This window comes from Varanus komodoensis, unplaced genomic scaffold (assembly GCF_004798865.1).
Source record: "Varanus komodoensis strain SLA01 unplaced genomic scaffold, ASM479886v1 scaffold16, whole genome shotgun sequence".
Classification (NCBI taxonomy): domain Eukaryota; kingdom Metazoa; phylum Chordata; class Lepidosauria; order Squamata; family Varanidae; genus Varanus; species Varanus komodoensis.
This window is the reverse complement of record NW_025335468.1, coordinates 4,106,713-4,134,640: the sequence shown is the minus strand read 5'-3', so window position 1 is coordinate 4,134,640 and position 27,928 is coordinate 4,106,713. Positions and strand designations below refer to the sequence as shown.

The window sequence follows — 27,928 nt, the reverse complement described above, 5'->3', positions numbered from 1 at the left end:
TAATTTTAAAAGATGATTTTATTAACTTTAAGGAGTTTGATAGATTAATTCTTGTCCACTCACCTGGACATGATTTATAATGATCAATGCATTATTATTACTATTAATGATAGATGAGTTTAGTATTTTATAAATTTAAAATGGTTGTATTCTGGTTTTTTGATTGTTATACACTGTCTAGAAAGTCCTTCAGGCTGCTTGGCAGCATATAAATACAATAAAAATGAATGTAAAATAATATGGATACAATTCTTCCTTGATGTGTGCTTAAGAGCAGATCTGTGCTTCCGCCTAAATTTAATAAAAGCACTTTTGAAAGCCAGGCAGACTATTTTATCATACTAAATATTTCACTGCAAGGAGAAAGGAAAATTTCCTCCACAGAATACAGTGTAACAATACATTGCTCTGACTTGTAACATTCAAAACATTCTATAGCAATGAACACAGAACTTACAAAACATTTACTGAGATGTTACAAAACATGCAAACAACAAAGAATCATTCAAAGCTAAGAGCACAATGACCCAAAGCAAAATAATAGAAAAAATGGCTAGGCAATCAGCTATCTCCTGATGCTCCTCTGCAGTAAGAAATGTTATATTCCACAAAACTTCAAAAGCGGAATTCCGATCTGTTCAGTCTTCCCAAGGAAAGAAAATCAAAAGTGGAATTCTAAAGCATGGGAGTAACATCTCTGACCCTATTTTCCGCTAAGCTGAATGAGGAAAGCCCTTCTGGGGTTTTAAGGATCTTCTTCCACTTCTCTGGTCTTCCCCACTTCCATGCCTGCACCACCCTCTTTTAAGGCTTAGATGATTCCAGCAATGCAGAACCAGATCTCTATCACTATTCCATAACCATCTGCTGTTTCCCCATCAGCTTGACTGGAACCTATGAGTAACTTGGAAGGCAACAGGTCTTATGACAGTGTGATGAGATGCTGGAGGAGGAAGAGAAGATCCGGGGGCTTTTCTCCATCACTTTTTTTTTTTAAAGTAGCAGTAGATCATAAGCTACAGTTAGCCATTTCCCCCCAGCATTTACACTTATTTCCATTTTATCTTGCTTTTGGTTTCAATGTCTGATTTGTAAATCTCCTTGAAGCCAACACCATAAATCCTGCCCCTTGCCATGTTAGAATTGATATAATGGCTAGGGATACTACAGATGGTGGTGTCGGGTGGAATACTGTTCTAATCTTTAATTTTTCGTATTCAGGCAAGCTGCTGTCTAGTGAGTCATTATACAAAACTATGCAGAGCACAAAGGAATACAGAATCTAGGGAAATGGTTACAACATCCAGAGTTGGGGCTGGGACAGGCCAAAGGTTTCTGAATGGTATTAAGATGAATAGCATAAACACACACTTAAAGCATAATTTTGTTTGGTAGTGAGCTAGCTATATCCAGAAGTTGCTGAAACTAAATTCCACAAAGTTGTATTTGCTAATTCATTCCTATTCATATTGGAGTCTCCTTTTGAATTTTATTTTTGTTGGAATAGGGCAACTTTAACATCCACTACAGAATTACCTGTGAATACAAAGATGGCTTCCACTGCTTTTAGTATTAAAAGTTTTAATGCCTTTGAGCTGCTCGACTTATGTAAATGACAGGAGAGCATTGTTGACAGATAGCATCTAACCATCATATTAGGAATGCTGCAGAACAATAAGTCTATGGTAATGTTGTCCATGTAGTATTCAAGAAATATGAAGACATAAGGAGCTCATTTTAAAAACTTCACTACTCTTAAAACTGTAGCTGCCAGCAATGAAGTTATGTTAGCATAGCTACCACAATGGAGATCACAAAATAGAAGCTTTATAATCTCCCTTCAGTGAACATATGCATTTGTTAAATGGGGAGTTGTAGAAGACAGGATTTCTTTACAAGACATTCATGGTTTCTATATTCTTTACTAGGCTGTCCCACTGTAGGTGAATCCTGGGTACTCTCTAACCTTGTCCATCTGTTTCTTCACTTGCTTGATTTAATATGGTATATTAAAGAAGAACAGATATAAATCCTGCAGGTGTTCCTCTCTGTAAGAAGGAATAAAGAGACTGCAGAATTGGGTCCTAAATGGATTGTGCTATATATTCCAGACAGTAACTGGAAGCATGCTAATTATGTGTGGCAGTGAATTGGTTTCCAATCTGCTATCTGAATTGTGTTTAGAAGGTAGTATAGAAATTATTGAACTTTGTGAAATTTCTCAGAGGCTTTCCCTTCACAAGAATTCAGGTGATGAAGATATATTGTATAACTCTCAAGCAGAAGAAGGCCTTTTAAGAGTCAGGAGCTGAGGAGGTATTGCTGTAGATCAGTCAAAAATATGTTGGCATACTGTGGAGCCATACAAGTGTATGCAAACTGTCCTCAAGTCTGAAAAGCTCAGCAGCCTGATATGCTGTAGAATCACTAAGACCAGCATTCCTAATGGCTTGCAGTTCATCTCTACATGGGGTTTTTGTAGGCCTCCATGGATGCTAGAATAGTGCTTTGCTGGGGGATCATCAACTGCCTGTACTTTCATAAGAGAGTATGTGGGTCCTCTAAAGAACTACAGGAGCTAGTAGCATAGGACATGAGGATAAAGTTCACACAATAAACCACACCTGCTGTGAAAATTACATTGCTTCATCCTGAAAAAGGCACTATGTCATCTCTGCTCCTTCCTTTCTCATCCATTGCTGATATGAATGCAAAAGGTATTTACAGCCACTCCTCTTGCTTGTAACCTTGTTAGTATGCAGCTAAGAATAATGTTTGTCTGCCAGGCACTGACAGAGTTAAGATCGCATCAGGGAGCAAGCATTGCTGCAAACAGAAGACTACCTTCAACACACTGTTCTAGAGATTAATTTACATACATATTTCACATTCATAGGGCTGAAATTGGCTGGAGGACAGAAACAGTGGCTTGGGAAGTTATAAAAAAAGGCTTCAACAACCTAGTAATTGATTTTAACCACACAATGGTTGAAAGGGAGAACACACAGAATTTTTTTCAGTTTTCTTTACAATAAAGAACAATAATTAATACTAATTGCAATAAAGGGCAAACAATGATTCTATTACTAAACTGTGTCATACCTTTTCACTGTTTCTGTATTTTCCCCATTTTTTTAACATCTTCAGCCATTTGTCCACTCGTTCAATCTCTTGAAGTTTTTGCTGGAAAAGCATTTTGAAAGTGACATTCAGGATTTTTTCTTCCACTTTATGTGAACAAAGAAAGAGAGACCTGGATATCCAGGTCAGCACACTATGGTGTCACGTTTGTGTAAGATCCAGGAAATCTAAGCAACTCGCTTCCCCTCCCCAATTCTATCCTAGAAAGTTGTTATTTTCAAGGGGGAAAGTATCCTCTATCCCATTCTTTCAATTGACATAGTATTAATGTTTGAACCTCATCCAAACTGAAGCTGTACACTATTAAGTAGACAACATAATACTCTTCCCCAACTAGCAATGCTGGCAGGGAATATTGGGAATTGTACTCAACACTTCTGCAGAGCACCAGGTTTGAGAATATTGTGTTAGCCCATTTACCTTTAAGGGGATAAATAAGATAAGACTGACAATTAATATACCGAATGACATGAGGATAGTTATAAGAACTTGTGGTCCTTGACATAAAATCTATACCCAGCAGTAGGATACTGTGTCTCCCCCTCTCAACCAGATTTTCATAACTGATGACTATGATTCATGTCTTTGTAATTGGTCTACTCTCACCCTCACCCCTGAGATTTATCTGCAAGGCTCAGCTGCCCTTCGGAAAGCTGTTCCTGGAATATACAAGAAATCCCCACTTAGACCAAGCTAAATTGCAGCAAGCAATCCCCGTTTTGTAAAGTGCAGCTTTTGCTGTTTTAGAATTCAAAAAGGAAACCTCTTTAAACCTTTTTGATAATGTTCCATTATCTTCATAACTGGTTTCATAAAAAGTTTAAGCACCATAAGAATTAAGTCTCATTGAAATCAATGGATTTACTTCCAAGTAAACATGTTGAGGAAATATTTTTATTTACTGAATGAATTGGATTCTTATGCTAATAACAGCATTGCCTTCCGTCCCTTGCTATTAAAAAGCAAAGCCAGCAGCAGCTTCTGCCTCCCCACAATCCCTCCACAGAAGATAAAGCTTCCAGCTCCTACCTTCTGCTCCAGAGCACTGCGGTTTGGTAGTTCATGCTCACTGAAAGAATAAAAAATTCAGACTGAACCAATGTGTAATTGATACAAACATGGGCTGTACAGAAAAGAGTCCTGAAGTTTTTCTTCAGAGGCTGAGTGAAAAGCAGCAGCCTAATTTGTCTTGTTTGCTAAGGAGTTCCTATTAAGTTGCTCCTTTGTTTATTTCATATTTAATTCTATTTCTTAATGACTGGATAACTCCTGAAATATTTGGAAGCAACATCAGGAGGGTGATCAGTTTGAGTTCCTGTTCACAGGTATAATTCATGCATTACACATAACAATGAAACTATGGTAGCCTAACAATTGCAATGGAGATAATAAATCAATGGGAAGGGATAGTGAGAGTCCCTTGTGGTGAACACTTGAATCATTTTAAAGGGAAGCTGAGGCAGATTTGAACACTTTTAGATTTCCTTAAAAGATAATTCATGGTTTCCAGGAACTCTGATCACATCAGAAGTATATAATATGCCTGCAGGCAGAAGATGCATACATTGATTTCTGGAAACCAAGTCCTATCACACCTTATCCGATATACAATGGCTGCTTTCATTAGCAAGAAAAAGCCATTCTCTATGTTTCTCATCTCCATAAGTGGACTGAAATGATAGGTACAGGCACAGCTCAGACGGAGTGAATACTGAACAAAGCTACAACGCAGCCACAAATCAGTGAAAGGGTGCAACAGTAAGCCTCAATGCCAGTTTCAGCAAAGGATTTAGGGGGCAGAAAAAGTGGAACTTACTGCAAAAACCCGAATCTGTCTGTAACTTTGTAGAGAGTGAAGTCAGCATCTTCCCATGGATCAATCTGAGCCCCTTCCTGCCTTCCCTGTAAACAAAACAGTAAAGTACACTTAAGTTGCTTTACCTTTGTTTCATGTAAGAAAATACCAACATTTTATTTTATTCCCCCTCCCTCTTTTCTTCAGTCTGATTTTGACTTTGATTTTAAAATATGAAGGAAAAATACAAATCATGGTGGAAGGCCTCGGCAGTTATAGGTGGCCTATAAATACACACATATAAAAACAAACAAACAAACAAACCTAACAGCATAAGACTTCTGCATAATGATGGCATTTTAAGAAGCAATGCAAGAAGACAACATATATTCTTATGACATTTTCATTCATGCAAAACTAGCTTTTGTTTGATGACATACCATGTATATGCTGAAAAGATTAGACAGTTAACAAGGTGATAGGTGGATTTAAGCCAGTTATGTAGAGTGGCAGCCATTTTCCTATGTGCTTATCCTATGCACACTGAACCACTAAAACATAACGGTTTTAGTTTTGTTCAGCTCTACTGAAACTGCCCTTGAAACCTGTTACTATTCTTCTTTTTCCCTTATGCTGCTAGTATGTTTCAGTATCAAATTGGGAAGGACCTTTTAAGAGGCTACATATTCTGCATATGAAGGAACAAGCATCAGTAATGGAAACCCATAATGAAGTACATGCAACTCTCCTGCCATCATTTTTAGAGTCAGAATTGTTCAGACTCACTATAAAGCAGCTTCCATATTCATTTGCCTATCCAAGTGTAATGACCAAAAAAATGGAGTGGGCTCACCATGAAAGCATAATTCTATTTGTTTATAATTTCTTTACTGAGCCCTCTTAAACCAATATATTTTTAAACTACCCCAGTATAGTATAGAACATTAAAATGACTCCAAGGCCATCTTAAATCACTTCTCCCAAAGCAAATCTGAAATGGCTTTGCAGTGTTTCTTGACTTTGGCAACTCTCCAGAAAGAAACAAGGAACAGCCACAGAAAACTCTGACGCCCCATCATAAGAACCTGAAGCACCAATGGGAAGCTCTGAGAGATCTGACAGATTGAGATGACACAGCAGGGGATTTGAGAATCCAAAAACCTTAAGCAACTGCATAAGTTGTGATCACTTAGTTTTATCTGGAAGTTATACTAGAATCCATGTCTGATGACAATGGGACTCCTGAAAAGGCTACAGAGGCCATCAAAACATCAAGGCCAACTCTGACAGCAAACTAACCTGTGTTGTTTCTTATGAGTTTCATCTCATGGTCACTTCCTTTGAGATAGGCTGCCATATGAAGGACACATGAAATAGCCTCCAGGTGGCAGGTGCTCCAAAAGAGCAAGTCACTCTCCTCAAAAATCCATGGACCCTCAAGAATGTGCAGCTGAAACCATACCAGCCACTTCACTTTCACTCAGCAACCCACAAGCAACTCCTCCATAAGCTTTTGAGTGTGCTATGTGAACATGGGCCAATCAATTTTTAGGTGCTAAACTACCCAGCACTTGCTCCAACAAACCATGAGGTCTTACCTTCTCATACTTAGCAATGATTTCTGCTCTTTCCTCTGCTATTAAGGCATCTATGTCTTTCTTCATGTCAAAAGCTGTAAGAAAAGGTAAAAATAAACAATGAGATAATGAGCAGACAGTATACATTGCACAGGGAGCATTCTAGAAAGTGGTAAAAGCAATGTTGACAACTAGAAAATATAAACATTATTATAGACTTATAGTCTAAGGCTGCAAAATCCAAAGAACACTTTTTATGTAGTTCATGTTAGGCAATACAGACATTGTGTTTCAGCAGTCTAGTATATTTGAAAAAAACATTCCTTTTCCTTACAGGAAGAAGACAATTGGGATCAACCACAGATACCAGTTACGACATAAGAAAAACCATGCTGAGTCAAATCAAGGCCCAAGTAGTCCAGCATTCTATTCAAACAGTGGCCAACCAGTTGCCTGTGGGAAATCCACAAGCAGGGCAAGAGTAACAGCACCCTCCCAACCATGTTCCCTGCCTTTGATGCTGGAGGTACCTCATGTTCTATGATTTGATCAATCCCCTTTTAATGTCATCTGATTTGGTGGGCAAACTATATCTTCTGGAAGTGAATTCCATTTTTATAGAATATGTGTTGGTGAAGAAGTAATTCATTTCATCTGTCCTGAACCTCCCCCACCACAATAATCAGCTTCGTGGAATGATCCTGGATTGTAATATTATAAGAGAGGAGGGAAAATATGCAATTTCTAATTTCTTCATACTACACATCATTTGTATACCTCCATTATATCTCCCCTCACTTAGCCTTTTTTCTAGGCTACACAGTTCCAGATGTTGTTGCTGTACGGAGTGCAGTTCAAACAATTTTTATCTCATTAACCGGTTCTCTTTCCAAACTGAACAGAATTATTTTAAATATTTAAATTTGGGGGAACTAATTTTACTCACATACTGTATTGTTTTCGAGTTATGCTTTACGGAGTTAAACAGGTGGCTACAAGGGCTGACTACATTGGCTAGCAGCCTTCCTGGGAGCTCCATGCTTATAGAAGCCCAACAAATCAGCTGGCTGCCAATTCTGATAGGCTGGCTGACCTTCCTGAATAGCTAGGACTTTGGTTAACTGTTTTTGCCATTTGCCATTTTACCCTGTCTGCAAATGCAGTATTTTAAAATTGCTTAGATCTGGCTGTATTTTATAACAGTTTTCACTAAGAGCATTTGGCCCTTTGTGATATAAATTTTTCAATGAACTTGTTCTGACAGCAATGAACTTTTTAAGTCTGCCAAGCTCCACATGTAAAACATGAGTATACGGTGAAGCACTATATTGAATCTGAACATTTTACTAAAGGGGTATTATAAATAAAAGGTGTACTGCTGTTAAAACATCTTAGCAATTCGAATTTTGTGAGTTTTATGAACAATTTTAACAGCATCTTCAATCCATGTTCAGACATAACCAATTGACAAAAATTCTGTTTCTTACAGGAGAAAGCAATATATCACTTCCATTTTTACAATAGATGTATGCATTCCATCATCTGCACATGTAATTACCAAAATTAATAACAGTGTCAAAAGCTGGATTAGAGTCAGAAGGAGCAGGAGCAAAAAATGGTGGAAGATGCATCAATCGTTCAGGATATCTGGATATCATATCACTAACAGAAAGCAGCAAATTGAAATGCTTCCTGATTAAAGTGAAAAAAGTACAAAAGCAGCAGAATATTCAGTTGAATATTAAGAAAACAAAATCATGACCATAGACAACTTTACTATCAGCAACAAACTGAAACTGTGAAACACTTTGCAGACCTTGGCTCAAGCATCAGTTCGAAGGGAGAGTGCAGCCAAGGTATTAGAGGGCTGAGACTTGGAAGAGCAGTGATGAAGAAATGTTCATCAAGAGTAAGATCTCAGTGGAGAACAAGGCCAAGATCACCCATACTACTGGATTCACAACCACTATGTCATACATCAACACAGTGCGCCATCATTGCTATCTGTGCAGTTCTGACTCATAAGTATGTTGTTTCATGACTGATGGAGCAATGGAAAAAATCCTTTTTGGTGAATACAGGTTGTATCTGATGATGATGATACCACCACACATACATAAGCATGCACCTGTTACTTACAGGTTCACTTATGTGTACTTAGGATATGGTCTTTGTTTTCTAAATTTTTCTAACCTGCCTTGGTTTCAAAGAAACAACAACAATGCATATACACTGGTTAAATAGTAAGCAGAGTTCATAAGCCACAGTCTATCATTGTTTTCTACTGCAATCTGATCTGTTCTTGGATCTTAGAAAGAGGAGATACTCCAGGGTTCTTTGTAGAAAAATGGAATGCAACAGAACAGAAGAGGGAGGATTAATTCTATATATAAAATTAATTTTGTTATGTCAAGGAATTGCGAACTCCCCATCCAGTTGTTAACGACAGGGATAAGGTCTCACAGGATCAAGAATAGTGGAACTCTCCAGCTTTAGTAGATGAATCAAAACAGGATGCAAGAGAAGCTGTGCTGCCAGGAACACCAACACATTGAACTACTTGAATCTATGTTGTTAAACAAGACAGGAAAAGTTTCTGAAATAAGGGCACAATCCTACTGAGATTCATCAGCCTCTGAACTTGGAGGCCAATGATCATCCCATGTGGCAGAAGGAGCAACAGAGGTGTTCTTTGCCACTCTACTCTTCCTGCTCGCATTTTCACTAGATGCCCATTGTTGGCCATCTATCTGGGGCACTTTGGATAGGCAGGGAAGGAGCTGAAGAGAACACAAGGTGGATCATACCATGGCCTCTGCAGTGTCCTCCTCTCCCTGACAACTGGACTTTCCCCTTTACTCCTTTTCTGAAGGTGAGTTCCCAGAGGCAGGATTGGAATGCATATCCCCAACTCTAAGCTCATATCTGTGAATTTGAAATATCTTATGGGCCCTTGGACACTGTCTAGAGCCATAGGGATTGTTCCCTACATAATTAAGTAACTACAAAATATGACACAGGTTTTATTTATTTATTACATTTATATACCACTCAATAGTCAAAGCTTTCTGGTTCACAACAATTACAACCATAACATACAAAATAAAAGTACCATACAAAATAGAAATAAAAGCCACAGTAAAACCTAGCAGCAATACAAACTTCTAAATTACAATAAAAGATTTAAAACAAAAGGGATTTGGAAGACAAAAATCCTGAGACAAGGTCTCTGCCTGGCACCAGGAAGAACACAATCTCAGTGTCAGGCAACCATCTCTGGAAAGTTCTTTCCCACAGCTGGGGTGCTTCAGCCAAAATGGCCCTTTTTTTCACCACCCAGCTCACTTTCTTCAGTAGGGGCTTCTGGAGAAGGGCTGCTGAGGCCAAACATAGAGTCCAGGCAGAAATATATGGGATGAAATGATTCTTCAGGCAACCTGACTCCAAGCCTTTAAGGATTTTGAATATTAATACCAGCACTTTGAATTGGGTCTGAATATAAACTGGCAGGCAGTGCAGATGGTACAGTACAGGTCTAATATGGCATTAACATTGACCAGTCCTCATTAACTATCTTGTTGTTGAACCAGCTGAAGTTTCCACACCATTTTCAAAGGCAGCCATATTACCAGAACATGGATAAGTAGGCTATCCATGTTCAGACAAGGACAGAGTTGATAAAGTTGATAAAAGTTGAGCTGATAAAAGGAGCTCTGTGCCATCAATCCCCCTGTGCTCCACTGACAATGAGCACCCAAAACTCCTCCGAACTACAATTCTGAACCTTTAAAGTAAAAGGAGTGATGAGAAATAGTCTAAAGCTGAACATGCAATGAAAAAGCCCTAGGCAAAAGACAGCCCAAACAGAGCTGGTCTTCGATGGAGAAGATGCCACTGAATAGACAGAGGAAAAAACCCACACTGCCTCTAGTCAAAGGGGACACATGTTCATTAAAATACTTCCCCTGAACATTCTTTCAAAAGCACTGAAATCACATAAGCATTCTTTAGAAAATGAAAGAAGTGAATGAGACAGACCAAACAATGATGGGCCTTACCTGAGATGGCTATTATGTCTAGCACTGCACCAGTTGAAGCTACAGTGGCCTCTCTTGTCTTGATACTATCCAACAGAAAACATTCCCAATGATCAAGGATTGCCAATTGGCTCTTCTGTTTGCAGTCAACTCTTTCAGGCAGTTCTTAGCCTAATTATGCTCATATTTGCCCACTGTCAGTGAAAACTTGTTTGCCTTTTCTGTTGGTTTTCTACACCTGTGTTGGTCATTGATCACGTTGAAAGGAATTACACAGTAGGAGCTCTTCCTATGCAGATAATCTCATTCTCCCACTGCATTGACTGAAAAAGAAAATCCAACAGAAATATTTTTTTAGCATCTAGAGCTGTGGCCATTCCCACCACCACCACTGTTCCTGCTTTCTTCTGATATTATTTTGTCTTACACAGGATGCAAGTACAATGCCAGAAGAGTAAAGATATGTCTGCATGGCAACTTTCCATGCTATTGATGTCAATTCTTATCAGCCTTATGAACAAGTTCACAAAAATTGCTAGCCCATAAAACATTGACTGTACTGCTTTTTCGCATACCTCTATGCTGGTAATTGCAGCACACTGACAGTCTGAAAAATTAACAAAACAACTTTTTTCCTAATGTCCACATGGTAGGATTTGTGAGACTTGTTTTTAGACCTAAAGAAAAGAATTTGCTGGAGGTATCTGCAGGCTTCCAGTAAGTGCTACATTAGAAGCACTTGAAATGTACATAGAGACTGCCACACAGAACAGGAGACACATTTTCTGTCAGTTTGAAAATGGAACTTATATTGCGACTTGCTTGGCTCTTCACTGTAGTATGGCCTGCCAAGCACTGAGAGAAGGAAAATCACAGTGCCAGTCTCTGTGCACTTACCCTGTGAGCTGATTCACACAACATGACAACCCATAATGCACAGCTAGCTAGCTGTTTGTCATCAGAACCCAGCCTGGCTTACTCGTGGTGGCTTGTTCTTTTCCTAGCAAGCCATCAGATGAACCCAACAGATTCTGGCTTAGGTTGTCATGCTTCCTGTACCTGGATAAACAATCCTGCTGTAGGTAAAATACAGTTGCACACTTGGCAAGAATAACAGAACCTACTCGCTGCCCTGGCCACTGCCTGTGTCAGCCACTCTCCAAGTACCCAAGCAGCACATGTTGGGTAGCAGTGGTTTGCTTCTCTTCCCTGCCATGATCAAGAACTATCCCAATTAAAAATTCCTATTGCCCTGTTAAGAAAAATAAAAATAAAAGGTTTTTCTTAATTTTTTTAAGAAAAAGATGAGGCTAAACTTGTACATGATTATATTGTTTATAGGTCACACGGGCACTGTATGCAAAGTACTCCTTATATAAAGGAGTGAATTGTGAACTGTACACCTAATTTACCTAAACTATCTACATGATAAGATTTGTAGTATCAGTAATATTTCTTGCTAAGGCATAGAAAAATTCTTCTTATCCTGGTAAGTATGCACCAGCCTCAGTGAAGTGATCTAAATAGCTAGCACATAAAAGAAAGAAAGAACACTGGTGAGAGCTCTTAGCAGGACTATAAGGGTGAAGTGTTCTTCATACAACCTGCTGTCATGCTCTTAAGGCCACTCATTCATTCCTTACGATGTTCCAGGTACATTCTGAGCCAAGTTAGAATATATTGTAAAAGTTTACTTTTATGTACACACATGCACATGCACGCACACACACACATATGGCAATTAACCTGCCATCCTTACCTACCAACCCAATTATAAATACAACAGAGTTATGGCAGCTACACTGGATCACCAGCATGGCAACACTGTCTTGCCTATTTTCTAGTGATTTGATGAGTAGGATAGTGTTGTTTCAACAAACCAGCAGAATACATTCCTTCAGTTGAAAATAAAGAAACAAGCAGCTTAAAATGTAGGTGCAATGTTGGAGAAAACATGCTACTTTAAATAGAAATATTTTTCAGTTAACCTTTTCTTTCAAGACTTCTGCAACAATTCTTCATCGTCTGCTATCTTTAGATTTGCAGGGCATAATTAAGACAAACATTTGTTTTGTTTCAGCCTGAAACTCATCTGCCAGATGATGGAGTTTCAAGATAAGCAGGTAGTTTTTTTAGGCTAAGTTTAAAAACAACACACAGACACAAATCTTTTAGCTTAACCCATATTAACATGTAAAAACAATACAGAAAAGGGCAGAAAATGCTAGAAAATATCTTAAGTACAGAAATATTTCTTATGCCTCTCTTCCCACAAATTTTACAAGCCAATTCATCATTCTATACTATATATATGATGTGCAACAGGGATCAAAAAAGTGTAAATGTCCCTTTGGAAGTAGATGTACAAAACTGAAAAGTTCCAAAGTTGTTAACAACTAGCTCATTCAGTTTATTTGAATATCTACCAAAAAAACTAGCCGCTGAAATCACCCCTGAAATTGAAAAACAAAAAATGTGTTGGATTTCCTTTAAGATTAGTAAGTTTTATACTAACTTGATTCAAGCTTGCTAAGTCTCCCTATATCAGTGGTTTCCAAACTTTTCTATGCCCCACACCGCTAGAAAATGTTTATGTTCACACCCCCTACAAAAATAATAGCACATTTGAAGATGAAGAAGTCAAATTCTGTTTTTTAACCATATAGAGTACTGCAGGTGAACATACTGAACTAAAAAAAAAAAAAATAATAACTCAGTGCATAAAATTCCATTTTGGTGAATCGTGATGCAGTCTTCCTCTTTGTTGCATGCCTTGAAATGCCATCTTGTATCCCTTGGGATGCAGGCACCCCAGGGTGGGAACCCTTGGTCTATAGAATAACTCACAGATACAGGCATTTTTAAAAATCCATGGTACTTGAAAGGTCAGCACACGTTTAAGAGGCAAGCTCACACCCTTCCTGGTGGGGAAAGAGGGGTTTTGTTTCTCTGAGCCACTTTCATGGAATACTTGGCAACAGTTGCTGCCAATTACCTCTAGACATAGTTTTTTTAAAAAAGCAACTGCAATATGACACAGTACTTCATGGCAAGAGAGGAAAAACATGCACTGGTTTAGGCTGCAAATTTTCTGCCTAAACCAATATAGGATTCTAAATTTACATCTTAAACTCTTGCAGCTGCTTTTCAATGACTTTTGTTTAAAATTGAAGATCTCTTCAATCTACAATGCCACTGGAGCTTCTACAGATACCATAGCCTACTGTTCCTCACTTAACATCTAGCTCAGAGGGGTATTTTTTTGCTATTTACTAGCTGGAAAAGTTTTTGGCATTGGAAGTGACATTCACATAAAACAACAAATCTCATACTACAAATATTATCAATTAGGCTGGTACAAGAGAAATGACGATCACTTTCTTTTTCTTCATCTGAAGGCAGCCATAGGACAACATGCAGTGGAAAAAATGCTTATCAATATCAGTTATTCAATAATGGCATTTAAATACAAGATTGAGAAGTAACAAAGATTTGAAACTCTCTGAAGCAAAACCCTGAGGAATAGCTCATGCAAGTCCTTGAGCTGTTCTTCACAGCAGAAGGTATCAAGACAATTACCTCTTACTTTATACAACTGTATAGTAAGTAAAAAACAGACAAAAGATTTGGTAGTCTATTTTTTCAGTGATGCCTTTACTTAGCCCGTCTTAGCCTATTTATGTCTCCAGGACGACTTGATTCTTCTTCTCCATCCTAAGCATTCAAAAGGGGAACTTCAAGGAAGCTTGGAGGGTGGCAACAAGGGACAGGGGCTTTCTTTGTGGTGGCCCTCCATCTCTGGGACAACCCCCTCACTGTGGCCCACCTGGTGCCACCAACTTCAGAGCCAGGTAAAGACTGCCTTTTATGCCAAGGTTTTTAAAAATTTACTGGCTACTTGGGGCTTGAGATTACACATCTCAGGCATTTTCCTTTTTTTGCAGGGACCTTTTTACTATATATTATACTTATATTACTTTTCACTGATGTTTGGATTTTATGATATTTGCATTGCATTTTGTTTTCTTTTATGGATTACTGTAAACTACCCAGAGAGCTTTGGATATAGAGCAGTATAGAAATTCATAATAACCCCGTACTGCGATCTAAGGACTGAGGGTGCAATCCTATTAAACATGACTTCAAAGCCACTATGCTGAGCCTCACCATAAAACAAGACTTTGGCCCTTCCTTATCAAAATTCTGTTCAACTGACTTGATATACAGGGTGTGCCAAAAGTAGATATACAGTAATGATCAGGTCATGTTTAGTCTCTTAGGCACTTGAAATATCCTCCATCAATATTGCAACATTGCTGGAACCTGTCTCCGACACTGTGACAGAAATCCCAACATTTAACACGAACATCAATAAATGCTTGTGAGATGAACTCCTTCAATTAGTCCACTGTTTGAGGTTCTCCATGTCCCAATCAGTACTGTATACCTACTTTTGGACCACCCTGTATATTGCACTGGCTACCAATTAAGTCTCATTGAAATCAATGGATTTACTTCCAAGTAAACATGTTTAGGAAATATTTTTATTTACTGTGTGAATTGGATTCTTATGCTAATAACAGCATTGCCTTCCGTCACTTGCTATTAAAAAGCAAAGCCAGCAGCAGCTTCTGCCTCCCCACAATCCCTCCACAGAAGATAAAGCTTCCAGCTCCTACCTTCTGCTCCAGAGCACAGTGGGTTGGTAGTTCACACTACACTATCCATCAAAGTCTAGCCCCATAAAGGAGATCAACAACAAGCAACCCCCCTTTCCTATTCATTATATAGAACTGCACGCTGTTGGCTTATAGAAACACCACAGTAAGGATACAATATGGTTGAAATACCATTTATTGTTTAGAAAGAAGTGAACTAAGAATGATCAGAGAACTATTTTTAGTTCAACATTCCTTATTCTGAGATGATCTTATATCACTAACATATTCATATATCGTGAGAGTCAAGAATATATGTTAGAATATCTTCCAGTCAACTCAGAGTGGGATGCAATTGTCCATGTTGATTTTTTGCATCTAATTGGCCAGTCAGCCATCATTAGCCTTTATTATTATATTTTACCCTGTACTGGTCAATGTAGTAATTCCCATCTGCCCTTGAACATCCTCCTTTTCCTTTTCTTTCATTCCAATTTTTCTCTTCCCACTTTTTCAATCCCTCCTTTTCTTCTCTCTTTTTTAAAATAATAATTCTTGGGGGAGGAGGGGCCAAAATTCAGGGTGGGAGGAAAAGTGATATGGAGATAGGGGTGCCTCAATAATGTTTCTCATGGATAAGGAACTGAGATAGGCTGAGGAAATATAATTGGAATGGTGGATAACTTCAAGCCATTTCTTGCTGTGAAACCTTGCCTATCCCACAGGTTCCTGTTGGACTGGCTACTGCATCATCTGACTCGGTGTGGTGTTGGCTAGTTGGTTTGCAACTAGATCTTAGTAATCCACAATTATTATTGTTGTTATTTTTATTGTCATTACATTGCATTTGCATTCCACCATGTTTCCTTTTGCAAGGAACCCAAGGAGGCTTACACAGTTGTGCATTCCATTTTATCTGCATAACCAGATGTGAGGTAAGTTAGGGTGAGAGGCTGTGCCTGTCCCAATATTACCCAGTGAGCTCCATGGCCGAGTGGAGACTAGAACCCAGATCTCCCAGGTCTCTAGTCAAATACTCTCACCAACACAACACAATAGTGGATAAAGGGTGTGCCCTACAAGCATCATGGTGACCTGGGTGTGTAAGCTGGGTCACCTGGTCTTACACGCCTAGTCACTCAGTGCAGCACCGGCCAAGGCTCATGGGTGTTGTGGGGAGACAGCTGCTGAGATCAATAAAAGAGGGGGTAGAGTTAGCTCTCCATGTTACTGGGAAGTTCTGGACAATGAAACATGTCAGAAGAGAGCTGGAGCATAAGTGGTGAAAGCTGCACCTTGGCTGCATGAAAATTGAATTGCAGAGTGCGACAGGATACCATTTTACCCTGAATGCTGTTTAGCATGACAATCTGGGGCAAGTTGTCACTACCAGCAAACCAATGTTTTTCCAGATTTATATATAGTTGTATTTTATTATCTGATTTATAGACTGCTGTAAACCACAGGGAGAGCTTTGCCTGCAGGGTCATATAGAAATGAAATTATCATCATCATCAATAGCAATGATGATGACACCCAGCTCTATTTTCTCTGTGAAGTCTGAATTCGGAGAGGTTGTGCATGTTCTGAACTGGTGCTCAGATTGAGATATGGCTTGGATGAGGACTAATACAATGAAATGTATTCCTGATAAAACACAGACCTATGGGTTGGAAGTTCCCTGGACCAGGAACTGGACTATTTGCCTGTTCTGGACAGGACTGCACATTCCCTGACAGACCAAGTGGATAGTTTGGGAGTGATTCTGGATTCACCTTTATCACTCAGTGCCCAGAATGTCACTATCGGCCTTGGCTGGCATGCCAACTATACCCAGTCCTGGAAAGGGATAATCTAGCAACAGTAATCCATGCACTGGTAAACTCACAGTTAGATTACTGTAATGTGCTCTGTATGGGACTGTCCTTGGGCCTGGTTCAGAAACTACAGATGGTGTACTACCCAGCAGTTGGGGTGTTCACTGGGACATCCAGCTATGCTCCTGTAAGACCTGTGCTAAAAGAACTGGCTGTCTTGTTAGGCATTGAGCCATGTTCAATGCTCATGTTGGAAGAAACTGCCTTATGCCATTCAAGAGGCAGAAAATCTGGTATCTTTCAAATTCCTCCTGAAAATGAGCCTGTTCACTCAGGCTTTCCCTAGCTTGTAATTAAATTATCCATGCTGTTTTATGCTACTGCTGGTCAACTGATCAACTGATGATGAGGTGTAACTGCAGTGTTTTTAAAATTGTATTTTAAACGTGAGTTTAATATTCATATGGAAATGATTTGGGGATTTTTAAAATATTTAGTGGTTTAAAATAACATGAATAAATGTAAGGGAATCTCAAACTGAGAACTGTTTGCTTGGTAAAATAACTGCATGGATAGCTCATCACAGCTACATACAAGATGTTCTTCAGTTATTAATATCAAGATGTAAGTTCTAGTTGAAGAGAGCTATCTGAAGCTGCTCTCTTCTATAAGGGTAAGTAAAAAGATGAAGCAGTGCTTTCCCCCTTGCATTACTCTTCAGCTGTTTTGGAACAACTGATTAGCCCTTGGAAATGCTTCCTGGGCAAAAACTCAGGCTGCATCTGACAAGAATTTGGTTTCTTCTGATTTCTAGTTTCTAACAATCCCAGTTTCTACACTAAAGCTTACTCCTGCTACCTACTGAGTTGTCACATACCTCAGGACAGATATGGAAGCATTGACTACATACACATGGCAAATCTATCCATCATGCATACAAGCTCGTATGTTGACATGTTGTGTGAACATGTTGTGTGAACCTGGATCACTGCTAACTTAGCATGTTCTTTGACTGATATGCAGTCTGTTCTTTGACAGGATACACCTTCGGTTCCCTCTCTGGCAGAAGACACCTTCTGCATTGCCCAAGCAAGGTTTCCCATTTCGGACTCCCACAAGTGCACACCTCTTCACTTGTGCAGGTTAAAATAATTTAAAAATAATATAAAAGCTTAATTTCTTGTGCTTAAAATAATTTTAGAAGAGTGGTGTACCAGTGATATCCCCTCCATTTTCGATGGGTACTTTGGAGGGCTGTGGCTGGCTTTCAAGTTAGAGGTCACAGAAAGCAACCTCCAGAAGAAAAGGGGGAAAGAGTAAAAGAAGATGGTCTTAGGTGCCAAGTTCCCTGGGATACCAGCTGGAGGACTGAGGGGGAAGGAATGGAGGCACAACCCATGGTGAGCCTAAGCACTTGTTGGATACCACATGAGTTGTTCCACAAACCATCAGCCCAGCATTCATTATTCACAGGGTGATTAGGACAACATGCAAACCCACACATTTTCTGACATGAACTTGACTACCATGCAAGTGAAATCTGATTGCAATAGGCACGGTTTTCCACGGCTGCTTAAGGAATTCTCTACATGCGGTATTTTACCCAATGTTTCACCAAAGCCTTTTCTTCCGTTTTCTTTGCAGGAATAAAAGGTCTGACAAAGAAAACAGAAGATGTTGGTTTTTCCTTTGCCTTCTTAAATGTTCTGTTGCATAACCACAAGATGGTACTGCAATAAATTCTAAAAAAAGCCCCATGGGCTTGTTTTAGCGCAATAGCTAAAGAATAACTGATTAGCCTTGTTTTTAAAAAACAGTGTGAAAATGACTGCAAAACATGGAAGAGGCCCTGTAGGATGACAACATTGTGTAAGGCCCCTATCATGAGTAAAGAATTCAGAGTGTACAATAAACGCCTCTTACACAGAACCTCCTAAAAGAAAGCACTACCTTAAAACAATTCAAACCAAGGACAAAATGTGTTTTGTATTAGAAAATAGAGTCTCAGCTTTGAAGTACTCAGAGAGATTTTTTTTAAGTTTTGTGGGCAGGTTAGAAAGCATCAGGAGCAGGAAAAACACCCATGGAGAAAGAAAATGAAAGCCACTTTGTTCTTTATAGTACTACTCAGAATTTTCTCAGAAGACACTTCTAGACAGAGTTACTCAAATCTCATTACACAAAGAAAAAAGGCAACATCCATGCTATTCTAAAACTTTATTAGCATAGACAAGGCTTTTAGCCCTGTTGCATATAGTGATGAATGAACCTGTGTTGACACTGCTGATTTAAGATGTGCCATTAAGGGCATTTTTTTCAAATGTCACTTAAAGCCAATACTGACTTAAATCTAAAAGAAGTTTAAAAGCTCTGTGAACATGTCTTGAGTGGTTTTTTTTTTTTTTTTTTCCAAAAATGTATGTATCTGTGGCACGCTGGTGAACCCAATGCTGTGAGTCAGCTATACTTGGCAGCTTCATTGCCTCTCCTCCCCTTCAGTGATAGCTACAGGGCATTTTGGTTTCTATCGAATAATGGTAGCAGCTGTAGGAATGGAGAGAACTACTTCCTCACATACTCACTCTTCTACCCCCACATGCTGCATCTGGACAAGGGCCTTGTAACTACAACCTCTTCCAGGCTCAGCAAACTAGCCCTAGGATGCTTCATTCCAGTAACAGAAGGGCCAGACAGAGTCTGCAGCAGACCACTGCTAGATTACCTAACATGCTATAGTTTCACAAAACATTAAAATCTGTATTTATTAATTTAATTATATCATTTATATCCACCCTTTCCTCCAAGAAGTTCAAAGCAACATACATGCTACTTCATTTTACCTTAACAGCCCTTTGAGACAGGTAAAACTGAGGGACAGAAAACGGCCCAGGTCATCCAGTAAGCTTTCTGGCTAAATGAGGATTTGAACCTTGGTGCCCTAGTTCTAGTCTGACATTCTAAGCACTACACCCTGGCTCTCATACTTTCACAGCCCTCTGAGCATCTTTTTGCATTTCACTGCGTACATCCTCTACCTCCTAAAATTATGGATGTAATATACATGCCAACTTAGGATAGCATTTTAAGCATCTGATGAAATGATCTCCAGTCCACAAATGCTTACACCGTAATAATACATTTCTAAATCTTTAGCATGCAACAGGACTCCCTCATAGGACAGAGCATACTGTTTTATTTCTCCCCGGTCTTGCCAAGGGAGTGAAATAGACAGGGAGAAAAGGGGCACAATTCTTTATTTGACTTGCCAGGTCACAAACCAGAGACCTTTAGCTTCCCTGCTGCAGTGGAAGATGAAGCAGCTGTAGCTTCTTTCTCCAGATCTTCCCTATGTTCAGTCATCTGATCCCTCCCCAGACTGCCATGCAACACATCTGGTACCATGAATTTAAAAATAAAAGTGTCTGCTATCAAAGTGAAGGTTAAGGCTAATGTTCACTTTTCTGCTTTAAGTATAACTATTTCCTGTTAACCACAAGCACAAGTTCAGAACTCTCATGCTTTAAAATACATACTAGAGGTTTTTTTAGAAAAAAGCACACCACATAAATTTACCAATATAGATAGTGACTAGGATCCAGGGAACTGCTCAGGCTCATAAAAGGGGCTATGCCAGTAAAATTTTTGAATTTTTCTTTTCCTTTGAAAAACTGTTCCCCATGCCATTTTTCTGACATTTTCAAACTCCTCGCAGTTTCAAAGACAGTTCAGTATGGATCTGGCAAGGCTTGCATGCAAACTGTTAGCAGTTCTACCTGTACTGAAGGGCAACTTGAAGGGCCATAGATAGCTGTTCTACAAAGCTACATGGGACATCATTGGGTCTTTAGATCAACTGATACAGAACCATAGCTGGCAAGCTGCAAAGTGACACAGGGTATAATTTAGGTGCTGATCTAAATGTACTATTAGAACACCATCCAAAAATCTCACAATAAATAGACCTCTTTACTTACTCAATATTATGTTTCCCAAAAACTTGGCAAGAAGTTTTTTCCCCATATCTTCTCTTGCACCTATTTGGCATGTTTTAAAATATGTTCCCTATTTTATTAATCCATTCACTGAATAGAAATACCTTGTCCAATTTCAATTTAGTGCATTTTTTAAAAAAATAACCTTCTCAACTAAGTGATGGCTCGATTCTTTTTAACATGAGCCATGTAATAACTTTCCTGAATTCACTGGAATAACACATCCTGTTATATCTTGAATGTACCAAGTATCCATCCAGTATGCTTTAATTTTAGGGCAGTCATACCAAATATGCATCAACACAAGCTTTTTTAGGTGATTTGCTTCTCAAGAGTAAGCCCTAGTGTACACACACTTTAACGGAAACTTAACTATACTACACTACTAAAACACAGAAGAATTTAAAAATAGAAGATACATTAAGTTTGGTTTAGTTCTCTGTTTGAAGTACAACCATTTCCTGTTAAAAAAACCCCCACAAACTGATAACGACAGGGGTTATGCTGCAGCAGCACATAGCAAAAGAATAAAAATCAGACGCTAGTATTGGGTGGAGAGGGGGAAAGTAAAAAGGTTGCCATTAGATGAATGAAGCCTAAGGTCATTTAGGTTTGTCTGTTTACTGTATTAACTTAGAAAATCTATTTAATCTACCCGTATTCACAAGATATTTTAGTACCCAAATAGGCTATTCACAATTGGTGTTTATTATTTATACTGCTAAAAAGCAGCAAGAAGGTGCAGCAGCTTAACAGATGAGAGTATGTATAGGGCCAAGCTAGATGAAAAACAGAAAGATCTATGACTGTTCCTCATGTCTTTTTTTATCCTAAGAACCACCAATGGGAAGGGAAAAATTGATTGGGACTACAGTGTTGATGAGGGGTATTTAATTCCCCCTTTCTCTGAAGCAAATAGCTCTATGAGATGGGGAAATACAGAACCAATCTTATTAGAAAATATATTCAGGAAGCAGCTTGCTAGCCATGTCATTTGAGCAAATCATTCATATGGAAGTTTCATACCTATCTTCAGTATGTTGCAGATGAACAATGAGTCTCCCTAACCTGCCGTCTTCTTGATGCATTTAACTACGTCTTCAAGCATTCCTAATCATTAGTCATGCTGGCTGGAGCTGATGGAAGTTAAGTCCAAAACAATGGAAGATCACCAGGTTGGGGAAGGCTAGGATAGAAGTCTGTTGGCACTATCCTCTATTGCATGTAACCCAATTCAGTAAATACAAATGTGTCTTGAAAGAAATGGATGTGCCTCAGCACTTGATTGTCCTGATGTATAACCTCTACTGAGGACAAGAAGCTACTGTTAGAACAGAATATGAAGAAACAGAATGGTTTCCTATAAAAGTCATCAGACAAGGGTGTATTTTATCTCCCTATGTGTTCATCAATCTGTATGTAGAAAATAAAGCTAGATTAAGATCAGAAGAAGGATGAGTGAAAACTGACAGAAGGTACATATATAGTTTCTGATATAATGATACCATACTACTGGCAGAAAGCAGAAATGAATTAAAACAACTACTGATGAAAGTGAAGGAAGAAAGTGCAAAAGCAGGACTGCAACCAAATATTAAGAAAAGAAAAATCATGTCTACTGAAGAATTAGAGAACTTTACTGTTAACAATGAAGAAATCAAAATTTGAAAGATTCTTCAGACCTTGGTTCAGTTATCAGTTCCAAGAGAGATTACAACCAAGACATTCAGAGACAACTGAGAACTGGAAGGCCAAGATCATCCATGCTATTGTATTCATTATCTCTATGTATGGGTGTGAAATTTGGATAGTGAAGAAACCTGAAAGGAAGAACATTTATGCATTCAAAACATGATGCCAGAGGAGAACTTTGCAAATACCAACAGAATGATGGAGAAGTAGATCCCAGATCAAATCAAGCCAAAACTTTTCCAGGAAACAAAAATAACAAAACGGAGGCTGTCCTACTTTGGACACAGTAGGCAAGGCTCACAGAAGAAAACAATAATATCAGGGAATATTGAAGGGAAAAGAAAAGAAAGACCAAATATGAGATAGACTTCCATGGACTTTATAACTCCATAAAGGAAGCAACAGTCTTCAACTCAAAAAATTTGAGCTGGGCTGGATAGAACATCTTGGAGGGCTTTCATTCATAGGTCACCATAGATCAGAGATAACTTGATAGCACATAAAAACAACATATTTTTTGTTTATATACCATCTGTAGACAGGGGTACAAAGAGGCAGATAACATGTTTTACAGAAAAATTAAGGTACTACACCTACATGGTTTCTATATGGACAGAAATGAAAATTTTAAAAAGGGAGTAAGTTTGCAATGGTTGGTGTCCTATTCAGATCAATTTCTGTTTGTTAACATGAAAAAGCCTTTGCCTTGCATAATGTACCTCCTGATCTGCAGTATTTTGCAAACACACTTTTACCAACAGAAATTGATTACATCATCTGCATTACTATTACTGTTTCTGTTTCATTCAACAAGTCTATAATTTTCTTAAACATACAGTAGAGATATGTAGTCCTTAATATCAATGTACAATGCAACAAAAACCAATAAAGACCAAGATAAGGGTGTAACCTATACAGCACATACCATTGACTAGATGCCTTTTTAATTTTGGGATAGGTACTTATTTCAACTACTTTCTAGATGAATTTTTACAATGGTTGCTACACAATGTGCACTATCGTTGCAAGTTCTTTTGTAGGGACTATGACCAAGAAGCAGCTTTAAAATCTTACAATAGATAAATCAATGAAATGAATAGCTGAATATGTGAAAATAATGGATTCCCCATCATAGACAAGAAACTGTAACACATACTTGTTTCCAGTTCAATTATACTTATTTCATGCTATTGTTACCATGAGAGTTTATCAAAGTGAACACAAAGTTTTGTTGCCACTTTATCAAACAATATGCAATATGTATGCAGTGATTCTGATGGATTCATAAAGCCCTGCTCTGCCTTTTCTCTCCCCTATTCTCTTTATGATGTCAACATGCTTTGGATAATTTCAATTACAACTTAATACAAAAGGAAATGGACACTGGCCAAAATATCTTGTTGAAAATATTTTAATATTCACCATGTTTTTTTCTGATTACAGAAATTCCCCTTCTGTGTAAGCAACTATTGTGGCTAACTTCCACTTGGACAAAATCCTCATGCCCAAGAACAAGTCATTTGACGTTAGAGGCCCATCCTCAGTGAAAAATATCTCAAAAAATACATCTAGCTAACACTTACACAAAGAAACAGAACATATACACAGCTAGCCTCGGATTATGAGAGTATACTTGAGCTAGCATCCAAACAAAGCAGAAAGGGGCACTCTTAAAAGGGAAGAGTATCTATTTTAAGGGTCTTTATTAAAACTGTTGCAACATAGAAGGGTGGGAGTACACCGACTGGATGCCAGAGGAGAATTCAATTTAACTATTACTTAAAGATGGTTAACCGTAAAGGCTCTGTTCTTTGAGGAACATGTTTGAATGGAAACTGTTACATTTTCCAAGAGGGAAGGTCTTTTAAATATTTCATACCATAGAGATTAAATTTTGTTGTTCTCTTTCATTATGAACTATTGCCAAGAAGTGTGGGTTTTTTCCTCAGGGTGAAATTAGATGGGGGAACAGCCATTTTAAACTGGAGTTTATATCTATGACCACTTCCTCCTCCTGCCTTTCACCCACATTAACCAGCATAAAGATTCTTATAGTGATGGCTAATGGACATCCACCAAAGCAGTGGCACTGTTCCAGCAGCCAAGTGAATCATGCTGCAATAATGTGGGTGGGAAAAAATCACATGCTCAATTTCTAAGGACACAGCCTTTTATGGTATTTTTAGAGTAGAAAATGATCAAATCTTGTAGCACTTTACTATTTGGTGTTTCATTGTTTAAGAAAGCTGAGCAGATTTCTTAGGATATATTACTAAACCACTTGTGTTAGCCAAGAGAAAGGAGCACAATACATTCTTCCTTCTTCTGCAGATGAAGAAGATACTGGACTGTAAATACTATGGTATGACTAAGATACAGATGAATGTTCAAGTGTCACTATAAAATAACCCTGTGGCATCCCAGTACTGAACATTCTGCACTGCAGTATCACTTAAATCAGTGGAATAAATACTCTAATTCTAAACAAACTATTTGGAAGGAAGTCACCCATTTAACCAAAGGTAGCATTAGATTAACCATATTACGTCTAGAGCATATTTAGAGCTTAAAAAATCAGTTTCTGTTTATCTGGTTTTGAGGATTAATGGCAATGTTTCCATATGCAAGAACCATAAGGAAAATCAAGGGGAGAGGCACTGCCACAGTGAAACAAAGACCAATGACCAACCTTCAAACCTATCCTTCCACTGAAAACTTCCAAATAACTATTCAGGGTAGTGGTGTCCCCATTCCTTTTCCCTACTGCTTTTATTACTAGCACACTCTTGAGTATATCCAGTGTCTTCTTCCATCTTCAAGAAAAGAGCTTTCTGCTGGGCAGCACAGAAGCGTGCTAACAAGCCCTGGGTCCTCCTCTTCCTCAAAGCATGAACCTGGGATGCAGCCTGGGAGTGATTTAGCAAGAGACACTGGACAGGGAGAGGAGTTACACATTGAAACACATTCTGCTGCTTCTTTGCTTATCAGCTCCTCTCAAGTTCCTTTTTCGGAAGAGAAATGGCCAATAGGAGCATTATACACGAGTGTGTAGAATTTCTGGTTCAGCACTGAGAAACAAATGCAACAACACTGACAGTGTAATTAGGACTCCATGTATTCCACAGTTCAAAAGAGGAGCATGGACTTTTGTACTGATCAGGAATTTAACATGTAGGAAATATAAGATGCCTTGTTGGTTAATCTATTATTATTATGTTTTTACTTATTTTAACGGTGTTGTACTTTATCAGTTCTACTGTAATTTATGGTTGAATAAATATATTTGTTACATTATTCTTCATTGCTCTGATTTTTTTGGCTGAATGGTAGTTTATAAGGCTTGCAATAAAAGGTAAATATATAATGGTTTCATGTTGAAAAAGCAAATTTCTAGCACCTTAACGAACATGCATAATTTTGAAAGTGTCTTGTGAATTCACAGAAACCAGAACATTCTCAGAAAGTTTTCCATTGGTCAGGCAGGGGCACTTGCCACTCCCCATGGTTAGCAGAACAACATTATGCATATACGCAAATTAGCTTTTTTCGCCTTCAGACTCCAGAATTTGGTATACAATTTTGGTTGGTAGCAAAATAGACTGTGAATGACTGATGAGCCAAGACCAGGGGTCCTCAAACTTCTTCACCAGGGGGCCAGCTGAAAGGTGCCAGTGCTGGGGGCAGGCCGGAAAGGTGGTGCCAGCGGAATGCATGGGCCGGGGAGGGGGCAGGGGGCGCGGGCACGGTGAGGCGAGGTGGGGGTGGCCATGCGGCACAAGGCAGCAGTGGGCGCACGAGGCAGCTGCTTGCTCACTTGGAGATCATTTTCTCCAAGCGGATCCAAAATGATCTCCGTGCAAACAAGTTGCCGCCCCTCCGAGTGCGGGGCGAGTGGTGGCGTGCATGCGTGCGGGTGCACGTGCAGCAAGTCCAAAACCTCTGAGGTGGGTTGGATAAATGGGCATGGCGGGCTGGATCTGGCCCACAGGCTGTAGTTTGAGGACCCATGAGCCAAGACACACCATGTATCAGCTTGCCAAATTATCACACATCATTCCAAATATGAATGTGCACCATGATGGACATGTTTATATTATTAGTATTACATTACATCTCTGTACTGCCCATAGCTGAAGCTCTCTGGGTGGTTCACAACATTTAAGTCAGCCATCCAGACTTCAACCAGGCCCAATCCTGACTAGCTTCCAGGATTAGGCAGGATCATGCACTTCAGGCTATATAGAAGCTATGTTTGTGTTTATGTTTGTGCCTCTGCCTTCATCTAGTAATGGACTAATCCAAATAAAGGTTTCATTTGTAAATATATCAATAGAGCAACCAGCAACTGCATGCTCTTAGTGCAGTATTTTCTATAATGCTCCTTCATGTAGTAAAAAAGCAGAATAAAACTTAGTTTACCAATGAGTCTTTACTGCACAGAATCAGGAAGAACACACAGCAACAGAAGATTAAAGTGTGGAAAATATGTTTCTCCAAACCTGCATTTTCTGTTTTTTCATCAGGACAGATCCACATTATTGCTGTTTCATTTCCAAACAAAAGCATCACTTAGTTCTGAACAGAAAGCAATACTATCTTTAGGCCTTTAGACATGAAGTTTCATGCACCTCTCTCAACTATTCACTAAAATATAAACAGCAGTAGTACTTGGATTTTTAAAACATGATATGTAGGATGCTGCTATCAATGGTTCCCAGCGGCTTTGTAAAAAATAAAAGATTTTACAAGCCTCCAGAAACAGAGTAAGGAGCTAGCTGACTCAGCCTCTCTTGGAAGAGAATTTGAACACCTTGGATTCAGCCCAGAAATGAACTGGCAGTCAGTAGAGTTCCCTCAAATTGGTAGTACATGGAAATAGCAGTTTGTGCCTATCAATGAAGAGGTTGCTGCATTCTACATAAGTTTCCAATCTATCCTCAGAGGCAGCCCCACACAGAATACCTTGCAGTGGTCATCAATGCATGAATCATAATGGTCAAGTCTCAGTCTTCCAGCAGCTGAAGTTAGATCCATAGCATATATCTAAATACAATGGATTTCCCAGCCACACAAGCTATTGGGCTGAACAAACAAATGCAAATGTTTCAAAAATAGAAAAATGCATGTTAACTGACCATTACAAAATGTGAGCATTACAGCTGTTCTGGAAACTGCAGAAAGGAGAACATTGAACAAGTATAGTGAATAAGCACTTGGAT

The 27,928-nt window shown here is 38.8% G+C and overlaps 1 protein-coding gene across 3 annotated transcripts in view; it reads right to left on the bottom strand.

Moving 5' to 3' along the window:
* LOC123021251 (USP6 N-terminal-like protein) overlaps window positions 1–27,928 on the bottom strand; it is a 125,336-nt gene that overhangs the window by 34,028 nt on the left and 63,380 nt on the right. For 2 of the 3 annotated variants that reach the window (XM_044425875.1, XM_044425877.1), the window contains exons 2-6: window positions 10,572–10,873; window positions 6,535–6,608; window positions 4,958–5,043; window positions 4,171–4,210; window positions 3,103–3,183 (exon numbers count right to left, since the gene is read on the bottom strand). In XM_044425875.1, coding sequence (XP_044281810.1) covers window positions 3,103–3,183; window positions 4,171–4,210; window positions 4,958–5,043; window positions 6,535–6,600 — 273 coding nt within the window. In that variant the 5' untranslated portion in view covers window positions 6,601–6,608; window positions 10,572–10,873. The remainder of the gene's footprint in view (window positions 1–3,102; window positions 3,184–4,170; window positions 4,211–4,957; window positions 5,044–6,534; window positions 6,609–10,571; window positions 10,874–27,928) is intronic. The other variant, XM_044425876.1, reaches the window with a different exon arrangement.